The 10,931-nt window shown below is 63.0% G+C and overlaps 1 protein-coding gene across 2 annotated transcripts; it reads right to left on the reverse strand.

The window, feature by feature from the left end:
• Nucleotides 1–322: 322 nt before the first annotated feature.
• On the reverse strand, nucleotides 323–9,702 carry Slc25a29 (solute carrier family 25 member 29). 2 transcript variants are annotated; one of them, XM_021244373.2, is made up of 4 exons: nucleotides 9,517–9,702; nucleotides 5,823–5,866; nucleotides 2,244–2,327; nucleotides 323–1,917 (listed from the first exon to the last, which is right to left on the reverse strand). In XM_021244373.2, exons 1-4 carry the CDS (start codon nucleotides 9,548–9,550, stop codon nucleotides 1,195–1,197), a joined length of 885 nt encoding a protein of 294 aa, XP_021100032.1. In that variant the 5' UTR covers nucleotides 9,551–9,702; the 3' UTR covers nucleotides 323–1,194. The 2 variants fall into 2 exon arrangements, with proteins under 2 accessions (XP_021100032.1, XP_087051712.1); XM_087195586.1 differs by lacking the exon at nucleotides 9,517–9,702 and having other exon boundaries at nucleotides 5,823–9,510.
• Nucleotides 9,703–10,931: the final 1,229 nt, after the last annotated feature.

Raw genomic sequence — 10,931 nt, forward strand, 5'->3', positions numbered from 1 at the left:
GGGGTTCTGGGGTCCCCATGGGGCACAGCCTTATGGCCTCCAGGGATTGGGGGGCCCAGTCACCCTCTGCAGACCAGCGAGCCCTCTTCCAGGAAGCCCCTTGGACTGGCGCTAGGTTAGGTCCCCACCAAGGCCTTCCCTTGTGGGGCAGTGACATCCCAGTGGCACTTGCTGAATGGCTGTGCTGGTTTCTTTATCTCGCTCAGGCCTTAGCCAAGGAAGAAACAGGCAGAGTCCCTCTCCTGCCCTGGGGACAGGGCAGAGCTGCTGCAGGAGTGGGGCCCGGGCCACCCCTCCGCAACACTCCAGGACTGTCACACACTTACAAAACAGTGAATGCTTTATTCCTGGGTGGCTTTTCTACCGCGATGACACCCAGCAGCGCAGTCTTGTCTTGCCGAGCACAAGCTGCCTCCTGGGACAGCCTGTCCCGTCCCCCGGGGCCTGTGCTGGCACACCTGTGCCCACTGGCAGGCCCGCTGTGCCTCAGTGGACACCGGGTCATGGGGCAAAGATCCACACTGCTCTCCAGCCCCGGCTAGAGGGGTGACCCAGACCCCAGCTGGCCAAGTCCCTGCTGCACAGGTGGGCAGCTGAGGCCATCACAGCGTCACAGCCTAAGTGCAGCGACCTCCTCGCCCTGGTCCCTGCTGCATGGCCACCCGAGGGAGGGGAGCAGCCAGGGTCCTCTAAGCAGCGCCACGTGCAGAAGCTGAGGACACAGGGTCTGTTCTTCGGTGCCAGATGTGGTCAAGAAGTCTCCCTGGAGCTCTGCAGGCGGAAGCTGTCAGAAGTTGGGGAGGTGCTGGGCAGCCTGTGGGGAGGCAGGAGCAAAAGGGGGTGACCAGGGTCTGCAGGGCCAGGTGGGGGCTGGAGTGGTCAGCTGGGTAGGAGTGTGGGGGCCTGGAGTACGTGGCTGGGGCTGGGGTCCACGAGGGGCAGGCGTGGCAGTGCAGCTGGTTTGGAAGGTCCTGAGTAGCGGCTGCAGGCCCAGCTTGGCCCTTGAGGGTGGCACCAGGTGGGCCGAGGGTCCCGCTTGCACCCTGGCACTTGGAGGCCGAGGTCACCCGCTGCTGAGCCGGGCGGAGCGGAGCGACCCAGGTGGTCAGAGCGGCTCCCCAGCTCCAGGCGGCACGATGGGCCTCGGGGCTGAGTCACATCCGTGTCCAGCTGCTGCCGAGTGGCCCGGGGGCGTCACAGGCTGGACGGCTGGGCCAGCGCGGGCCCCTCGGGCCGGGGCTCGGGGCCGCGGGCGTAGCTGAGCACCACGGTGACGGTGGCAAAGGTGGCGGCGTTGACCGGGAAGGCGCGCAGCAGGGTGGACGCCAGGCCCCGCGTGAACACGCGCCAGCCCTCGGCCACGTAGCTCTGGCGCACGCAGTCAACGATGCCGCGGTAGCGCTGGACGCCGCGCAGCCCGTCCGCCTGCAGCCGAGACTTGACCACGTCCACGGGGTAGGTGGACAGCCAGGACAGGATACCCGCCGTGCCGCCCGCCAGCAGCAGCTTGGGCACCAGCAGGCGCGCGCCTGGCTCACAGCCCAGCCCGCGCGTGAGCGCGTCGTAGGCCAGGAAGTAGACGCCGAAGCTGGGCGTCTCGCGCAGCAGCGTGGACACCATGCCCCGGTTCACGCCGCGCAGGCCCTCTCGCCGGTAGATCTGCGCCAGGCAGTGCAGGGCGCCCCGGTACTCGCGAGCCGCGCCCGCGTCCTGCAGCTGCAGCCGCGTCTTGGCCAGCTCCATGGGGCAGCAGATGACGCACTGGATGGCGCCCGCCGCCGCGCCCGCCAGGAACTGGTTCCGCGGGGAGTCGCGGCCCAGCGCCCGCAGCGTGTTGCCCTGCACCCCGAACACCAGCGCGTTGATGAAGGTGAGCCCCAGGAGCGGTGAGCCCAGGCCCTTGTACAGGCCCAGCACCTGCGGGGATGGAGATGGCCTCAGCGTGCCCGCAGGGCAGGTGGTGGCCGCCCCCAGGTGTTCACCACGACCAAGTTCGTGCGCGCGTGTTCCTGGGCACTGAACAACTGGGCCACACCCTCTGCCCTCTTTGGAGGCACTTGGGATCCTCCCGCCTCAGCCTCCCAGAGTGCTGGGATTACAGGCATGGGCCACTGTGCCTCAGTCCAAGCAGCATTTTATCCAAGTCAAAGCCCTGGATCCGAGGCCCACTGCCTGAGCAGGGGCTCATAGGGGCCCCGAGGACCCTCCTTCCCACACCCTGACCTGCCCACCAGGCCACTCACACTCTCCTGCCTGAGGATGGACTGGAAGCAGTGCAGCGTGCCCCGGTACTGCAGCTTCTCCACGCTCTGCACCTGCAGCCGCACCTGCAAGGACAGCGGGGGTGGGGTGGGGTGAGGGGGGACCGTGGGGCGCAGCCGCCTATGGCCTTGGGATCCTAGGGTGGCACAGAGGCGGGACCCACTCTTCAGGAAGGGTGTCCCTGAGATCTCAGACAGCTCGGGGGCACCTCTGGTCGTCACGAGCCTGCGGTGGGCCGTGGACACCTGTCATCCCGTTCACTGCTGCTCCAAGCCACGGCCACAGGGCTCCCACTGTGTGCCATCACCGACACCGGTCATCGGGGCAGGCACTGGGCAGAGCCCTTGGTGCCACTCTCCCAAGGGCCATGGTCATGAGCGGAGCAGCAGCCAGCCCCCCGGCACCCAGCCCAGCCTGGCCCGCCCATGTCAAAGCGCTCTTTGTTGGTGCCAGCTTATCTGCTCCATGCCTGGCTCTGCGTGGGGAGCAGAGGCACAGTTCCTGATCCATGTCACGGGGGAGAGAAACTAGGCCACATCACCCTGGGGAGCCGGCTCCCTGGATCTGACTCAAGAATGCCCGGGATCGAAGCCAGGCTTCGGGCTGAACACCCCAGGCCCTGGAAGCTTCACCCTCGTTTCCCAGCATGGGGTCCCTGCCCATGCAGCCCCATCCCAGGTGGGAAGGCAGAGGGCAGAGGTGTCCAGCCTGTCCATGGTGCTCTCCCCAGGAGCAGCAGCCTGCCAGGCTTCACCTGGACCCGCTTCCTGTTCCCTCCACCAGAACAAGCGGATCTTCAATTGGCAAAGGCACCAAAAAAAAAAGTGTTTTTTTTTTTTTTTTGGTACTGGGGATCGAACTTGGGACCTTGCGCTTGGGAGGCAGGTGCCAGAACCACTGAGGTAAATCCCCAGCCCCAAGTTGTTTTTTTCTTTTGGGTTTTTTGAGACAGGATCTCACTACGTAGTTCAGGCTGGCCTTGAACTCACAACAATCCTCCTGCCTCAGCCTCCCGAGTGTTGGGCTGACAGGAGTGGCCCTGGCCACTGCCCCCAACACCCTTCCCTCCTGGCCAGCCTTCTCTGCTGGGACTGGGCAGGGAAAGGTGGTTTCTAGAGGGAAGTGCCAATGAAAGCCAGGACAGACAGGAAACATGGTGTCACCACACGTACGCCCACAGAGGGACGCCTGGCCACAGGTGTTGGGACAGTGGATGTCTCGAGAGGGGCAGGGGCTCCCAGGTGCGGGACAGGGTTTGGACACAGGGTGTGGGTGCTGAGACATCTGCCTCCCTTCAGTTACATCAAAAGCCAGACCAGGAACCCCCACGGCAGGCGAAGTGGATCCTGCTCTGCCGAGAGCCAGGATGAGAGGGTCCAGCACGTGGCCATTTCTCGGCAGGAATCACGAGGTTTGGGACAAAGACGGCTTTTTTCTTCTGTCTGTATACCCCCGACCTCTGTTACTGTTAAAAAAAAAAAATTGGGGGGTTTTGTTCTTGTTTTTGAGACAGGGCTTCAGTGTGTAGCTCAGGCTGGCCTTGAACTCATGGTGACCCTCTTGCCTCAACCTCCTCAGCGCTGGGAGTACAGGCCTGTGCTACCACACCTGGCTGTTACAATGTTTTTTGTCTTAATTTTGAGACAGGGTCTTGCTAAGTCACTAACCTGCCCAGGCTGGGCTCATACTTAGAATCCTCCTGCCTCAGCCTCCCAGAGTGCTGGGATTACAGGTGTGGACCTCCATGCCTGGCTTCCAATTTTCTTTTAATGAGCATGCTTACCTTTGATATTGGTCAACAGTAAGAGCAGTGAGACCACTGATGACAGCTTCAGTTAAACCAAGAGAAGACACACCAAGATGGCCCCATGTCACAGTGGGTGGCCATGGGGGTCCTGGAGGGGCTGATTCCCAGGAGAAGGCTTGCTCCTTTCTTAATAAAAAGCTCAGCTTTAGGTAGTATTGCCCACTTGTGATGCCCATGGCCCAGTGGCAAAATCAAAGCAAAAAGGTACAGATGGATTTCTCCAAGGCTACCCAAGCGGCTGGGAGCCCCAGGACAAGTGTCCCCAGCCTGTCGGGGATGCGGGAAGGGACCAGGCCCAGCGAGGTCACAGCCTGGCAAGGCCCGGCCTCCAGAAGCTGGCAGTGAGGGAGACCTGAAGTCCCTGTGGCTGGGCACAGCTGCTCAGCGCTGGAAACACCAGACCTAATGTGTCACGCTGCTGCTGCTGCCAGGCTGTCCCTGGCTGCTCCCGGGTGGCCAGCTAGGCACTTCGGGGCACTGGGTGGCCTGGTGGACAGCCCCAAGCCTCAGGGACACCGACTCGCCAAGAAGGCCTGGGCCGTCAGGCTGGGCCCAGATCCACAAAGGAGCTGTGTGCTTCACAGAGCTCGTGGCACCAATGTCCCTGGGGTGGCTGGGCAGCACCCCGGCCCCCGCCACCTCGCCCGGCCCCTCATTTTTCAGATGAGAACATCTGGGCCCAGAGGCAGAGTGAGTGGCCCAAGGTTTGGCGGTCATGGCCTGGACCGGGGACAGCACTTTTTAAGGTCAAAGCCAGCACATAAGGCCAGGCCCTCAGCCTGTGCTGGAGGAGATCCCAGGCCGGAATTAACAAGTTCGTGTCTTTGCCAACAAACACCTGGTTCACTAAAAAAGGAGGAGGCAGGATCCTGCTCAGCCAGCCACAGAGGGCACCGCGCGTGCGCTGCCTCCAGGGTTGCCCAGGCAGAGGGAAGAGGAGCCCAGCGCCACGGGCTGTGGGTCCAGAAGGTGTGGGCTGCATCCCAGGGCGGAAGCCCGGACAGCTGGGAGCCCCTGAGGCACTCTTGGGGTGAGAACCCGGAGCTCTGGTTTATCGAGGCTGGGCGCCTGCCTGGGACCTCCGTTCCCAAAGTGCAGGCCACGTGCAGGAGGTGACCCTCAGGTCTTCAGCCGTGGGCACCTCCAAGGTGACATCAACCTCAAACGCAGCTTCTCAAGAAAATCAAGCCAGGCATAACCGGAGCACTCTGGGAAGCTGAGGCAGAAGGTTTCCTGGAAAGTTCGAGCCCAACCTGGGCAATTTAGCAACTTAGTGAGATCCTGTCTCAAAATCAAAACATTAAAAAGGGCTGGGGATGTAGCTCAGTGAGAAGGCCCTGGGTTCAACCCCTTGTACCACGAAAGGAACAAAGAAAGGAAGTAACTGCTCTGTGAAGATCATGTTAACGGGAAATAGTGACAACTTTTGGTTTCCCTGTATTTGTGTTTCTTCTCTGAACTTTTCTCTTTCCAGAGGGAGGCTAGGACGTTCTGTACTGGGACAGCGTGGGCACCCTCCTGCCCCCAGCAGCTCGGTCTCAGCTGGCCAAGCCGGAGAAGGAACCTGGCCGTGAACCTGCCGTGCGCTTCGGTCGGCCAGCCGGGAGGTGTCAGAACACGCCAGAGGAAAGTTCAGCTCCGCTCCACTGTTCCGTGGGAAAGCGGCTGCACTGCAGAACTCATTCCACACTCTTTCCAAGCCCCACGGGAGGAGCTTGAGCCTTCTCCACAGGCCTCCAGGACAGTAACTCACCTTCACCGTGTCGAAGGGGTGTCCCACGAGCACGCCCGCCACACCTGGAGGAAGACAGGGCGACTCGTGACCGAACACCTCAGGACCTCGCTGGGGTGGGGTAGGGGGACTGGGCAGGAGCTGCTGGGGAAGGGGCAGTGACCTCGGCCTGAGTGCTTGCAATCCTCCTTCCAGTGGGGGGAGCATCCCAAAGTCCAGCCACACCCGTCCAGCGCCCACCTGGTGTCCACCCTTACGGCCCCGTGGCTCACTGGAGTTGGGGAGGCTGACCCCGGAGATTGCCCTGAATGCTGCACACAGCATTTCTGGGGTGCCCCAGTGCTCTAATGCAGGGTGGCCACACCCCCTCCCACATCTCTGGGCAGCGGGCCCCAGGAAGTGCTGGCCCCAGGAAGTGCTGGCCCAGAGCTGAGGTTGAGTGTGGTGGGTGTTAGGGAGCCGGCTCAGGCCCGGGGAGGCATCTGGTGACTTTGCAGTCACGCCTGGCTGTTCCTCAGTTCAGACCCTGCCAAAACCCAGCCCGAGGCTGAGGACGGAGCTCCGCCTGGGCCTCCGGGTGGCTCCCAAACTCTTCTCAGTGTCCCACAGGATGTGAACACATCACAGGAGGAGAAACTGAGGCTCAGGGAGATCAAGTAACTGACAGGTCCCAGTGCTCCCCTCCCTACAACTTCCTGTGTGCATTTAACAAAGTTCTACTTTGGGCTGGGGTGCAGCTCTGTGGTAGAGCCCTTACCTAGCATGCAGGAAGCCCTGGGTTCCACCCCTCAAAAAAGGATCCCTCCCTCCTTTCCTCCCTCTTTGCCTCTAAGCTGGGGACTGAACCCAGGACTTCACACGGGATTCCCAAGCATTCTACCTCTGAGCTACAGCTTCAGCCTTTTTTTTTTCAAGACAGGGTCTTGTTCTGAAGTCCAGGGTGGCCTTGAAAGCCTCAAACTCCTGTTGATCCTCCTGCCTCAGCCTCCCCAGTGCTGGGATTACAGGCATGTGCCACCACACCCATGAAGTTTTGTCCAGCTCTTAGTTCTGAATCTTCTCTTAACTGTTTTACATGTTTCTTGGAAACAATCTGTAGCTGGCTTTTGTTCCCAAGCTAGTCTGATTTCTCGGATTTCACCGAAACAAATGAGAGACCTGATATTATGCCATCTCTTTTGATGTGATTTATTGTGCTCTTTTGGCGGTTTATCCTCTGCTTTTCAAATTTCTAAATTCAACGAAGTGCTTTCTTTTTTCTAACCCTTCTAATCATGACCGGCAGCCAGGTAAAGACCCCAGCACCCCAAGGTGTTCCGTGCCCCTCTGGCCCACCTTCTTATGACCTTCAAGAGACTCCAAGGTTGAGCCATCCCCTCTGTGGGCCTCGGAGCAGGATTCCCGGGGGTGTCCAGGCCCTCAAGGTTGTTTCTTTGGCAAGAATTTACTCTGCGATTCCATCTGTGGGTTTCAGGAATCTCACCTTCGAAGCCCGGGTATCTTTTCCTTTAACCCTGCCTGTGATTCCCTTGTGGCCCTGGCACTGCGGTCACAGCCTCTCTGAATGGGGAAGCTTCTCTGATTATCAATTCATCAGATTCCCCAGCTCCAGCCCTGCTCCCTCCCCAGGCCCTTTTTCCTCCTGGCTTCCATCTGTTTCCTACCTTTTTTGTAGTTCAGACAGGCCTTGAACTCCCTATATACCCCAGGGTGGCACTGAACTCCCAGCAATCCCCCTGCCTCAGCCTCTTGAGAGCTGGGATTATAGGCATGTGGCACCATGCCCCACTTTCATTTCCACTTTCTCCCCTCACTGGATTGGTGTCCTCAGGTGGGGCTGAGTGCCCCAACCAGCACATCCTGACAGTGGGGGCGGGGCTGCCTCCCCCAGAGCTTTGTCCTTTCCACCTGGATGACAGATCTGTCCCCTCCGGGACACTGCCTCAGGACTATTTCTCTGTGCCTCTTGCTGTCCATGCCCCACCCAGAGCCCTGCCTGTGTGGCTTGCTGTGGCCCCTGAACTGGAGACTGAGTCCCCCAGTGAGAGGGATTCATTCCAACCCTTCCACTGCTGGGCAGCGCAGGAGCAGTCCATTGGCCACCCAAGGTGCCAGCCACCTCTGAGGGCCATCATAGGAAGTGCCATCCTCCCTCCTGAGGAATCTGAACCAGGAGCCAGCAGGAGAGGCTCCCAGTCCTCCTACCCGATCTTCCAGGGAGCAGCCTGACCGGGAAGGGCCAGGTCCTGGGCATGAGGCTGCCAGCCTCTCCCAGGGAGCTTGTGCAGCTGAGGCCAGAAGGCAAGCCTGGCCACTGGGCTTAGCTGCCCCCTGAGGCCCTGTCCCTCCACAGGAGCACAATTTGACCCTGCACCGGTCTCCCCACCTCTCTGGATGAGTCCTGGCCTGGGCGACTTCCACCCTCACCCCCTGAAAAGCTCAGGCCTGCACCTGGCCAGCCGTGATGCAGGCGGGCATCACTCAGGGGTGGCACTCAGACCAGGGCCTGCCTGGGAGTGGCTAGGCCACAGCTATGGAGTGAGCCTGTCTCGCCCCTATCCCTGGGGTACCTGGTGGCAGTGGGGCGCAGGGGACATGGACAGTCCAGGCAGGGGCTTTCTGAGCTGAGCCACAGCCCCAGGAGGGGTGGAACAGCCTGGGGGTTGGGGTCTCAGAGCAGCCCTGGCCTAGGGTGAGTACATACAGGAGCCACTCTTCCCAAGGGAGTGGAGAGGGGCCAGTGAGTCCTCACGGGGGTGTGTGGGGGGAACTGAGAGATGAACCCAGAGACAACGACCCTTCCTGCCCCCACCCAGCACCAGGAGGAAAAGCCCCACCAGTTGGCAGAAAGCTCTGGGCTTTCACTCTCCCCTCCCGTGGGCTCCAAAGGCCTGAGCGGGTAACAGCCTGGGAAGCTGATAAACCTCTCGAGACACCTCACTGCCCTGGATGGCCCGCTGCCCAGCAATCGTCCCTGCCCGGGAGGTGAGGAGCACAGATGAGGCTAAAGAAGCAGCCAGTCTCTTCCCCCAAGGTGCTCCGCTGGCCCACAGCTGAGGGTGGAGTTAGAGCCAAACACAGCAGATGAGGGGTCACAGGGCGGGTGGGTGGTGGGAGAGGAGCGGCTGGCCCAGCACCGGCACCGCGCGGCTGGACTGGGCTTGCTTTGGCCCCACTCACCCTGCACTCCCAATGGCCACACCCGCTCTCTGTTAACGAGTGCTGCACACGTTAGCTCTCCAGGGAAAGCAGAGGCAGCAAAGGCCCCGGCGGTGAGCGCCTCGCCCACGCCCACTCCCCGCCGCCGACGCCACCGCCGCCGCCGGGCCCCCAGCAGACCTGCCTGCCCCGCACTCAGCCCCTCTGGGCACAGGCTGGAGGGGGCGCCTGGGGTGGAGATGCCCACACTGCTCGCCCACGTGGCGTCCACACTCGGGCAACCGCCCCTGCGGCCCCAAAGCTCAGGCTGGGGACGCATGGCAAGCGGGACTCCGGGGCCAGGCAGCCGATCAGAAGGCCGCGAGGGTCCGGACAGCGGCGGGACGGGGTGTCAGGTCGGTCCGCAGCTCCGGGAGGAAGGGGCTGGGCATCGTCCCAGGCGTCCCCGCCTGGCTGGGCCACAATGCGGCCGGCAGTCCGCGGGCACCTGGGCGCTGCCAGTGCGGAGCCCGGAGCACGGTGCCCAGAAGGCGGCGACCGGCCGCACGCGCCTTACCCCCCGCGCAGCCCGCCAGGAAGTCGAGCGCCATGGCCCCCGGCGAGCGCCTCCGCTTGCAGGCTCCCGGCCGCGCCCGCTGCTTGCCGGGACCCAGGCCGGCTGCCGCCTCGAGGCGCGGAGCCAGGTAGCGGGGTCGGGGCTGCGGCGCTGGCCCCGCCGTCTGCCGCCCGCTCCCAGCCGGGCCCGGGGATCCTGCACCTCGGGCAGTGCGCCCCGCCCCGGGCCCCGCCCCCCAGCCGGGTGCAGAGCTCAGCCAATCGGCGCTCAGGACGCGGACAACGCCTGGGCACCGCGCTCCGCCGCTGCGTCTCATTGGCTGGGCGCCTCGGGTGGGCGGGGACGTGGCGGGCGGGGGACGCCCTGAGCCTCAGACAAAGAGTGGGCTTGGTTCGTCCGCCCGTCTGGGAGCTCGTCTGCCCGAGAGCTAGCGAGTGTGGCCGCGGAGCGCGGGGTGCGGGCGGCGCTCGCTCGTGCCTGGGCCCTGGAGCCCGGACTCGGCTCGGACCCGACGCCGCCTCGAACCTCAGCGTCCTCGCCGGTGCCGACTGACGGGCGACGCCGAGACCCTGCGCGGCCTGCGGGCCTGACCGGACCGCTGGGCAGCCAGGGCGGCGCACGCAGGGACCCGGGGCTCAGGGCGCGCCCTCGGGCACTTCTGGCGGGGTCCAGGGCAAGGCGGGGACGGGCGCGAACTTGCACACAGATGGTGCGAAGGGGCCACGGGAGCCGCGGAAGGTGGTGGAGGGAGGGAGCTCCAATCCTGGGCGCTCGCTGCACCGGGCCGCCCAAGGGCATAGACTTGGTATCCGGAACCAGCAGGCTTCCGAGCAGAACGAGCCTGGCTCCCGGGGTGTGGGGATACTCGGGGTCGCCGTGGGGAGCTGTGGGCGTGTGGCCGCCACGCCGGTGGGTGGGGTGGGAGCTGGTCGCAGGAGTCCCTGACAGGCACGGGGGCCCCGGGCCTTGACCGCGGCCCCCGACCCAGCTCTCTGGAGGCGGCGGTCGGCTGGCCGAGCACGTTTTCCTTGCCGAGAGCTGGGGAACAGCCTCGGGCTGGGGTCCTTTTCCCTCCTTAGGAGCTGCGGTGCAGGCCCGCGCCACACTAAGCTTGTACCCTGCGTGGTTGTTTCGGGATCAGCCTGGGAGTCCCGGTGAAATTGAACCTGGTTTCAAAAGTTGTGCGCATTGGCCACCAGGCGACGCACGTTGGTGTTTGTCCTTTGGAGGCCAGGGGACCCCACGCTCATCGCAGTAGCCCTTTATCCCCAGAATCAAAATGCAAGGCTCTTTGAGCAAAGACCCAAAGCCCAGGGCTGCTGACTCCTAGTCCAGTGCTCGTGATTGCTGCTGGGCCCTGAACTGGGGGTCTGGAGGCCTGGGTTTGAATGTCACCAGCCTCTGGCCCAGCTGGA

The sequence above is a fragment of the Heterocephalus glaber genome, unplaced genomic scaffold (genome assembly GCF_053883595.1).
Source record: "Heterocephalus glaber isolate CG9 unplaced genomic scaffold, H.glaber_assembly_v1.0 deba00001608, whole genome shotgun sequence".
NCBI lineage: Eukaryota > Metazoa > Chordata > Mammalia > Rodentia > Bathyergidae > Heterocephalus > Heterocephalus glaber.

Coding starts and splice junctions, on each gene's coding strand:
- Slc25a29 (XM_087195586.1), bottom strand. CDS start 6,125: ATGCTGTGTGCAGCATTCAGGGCAATCTCCGGGGTCAGCCTCCCCAAC. Junction 2,328..5,822: donor ACCCCTTCGACACGGTGAAG/GTGAGTTACTGT, acceptor CTGTCCTTGCAG/GTGCGGCTGCAGGTGCAGAG. Junction 1,918..2,243: donor CCATCCTCAGGCAGGAGAGT/GTGAGTGGCCTG, acceptor CCATCCCCGCAG/GTGCTGGGCCTGTACAAGGG.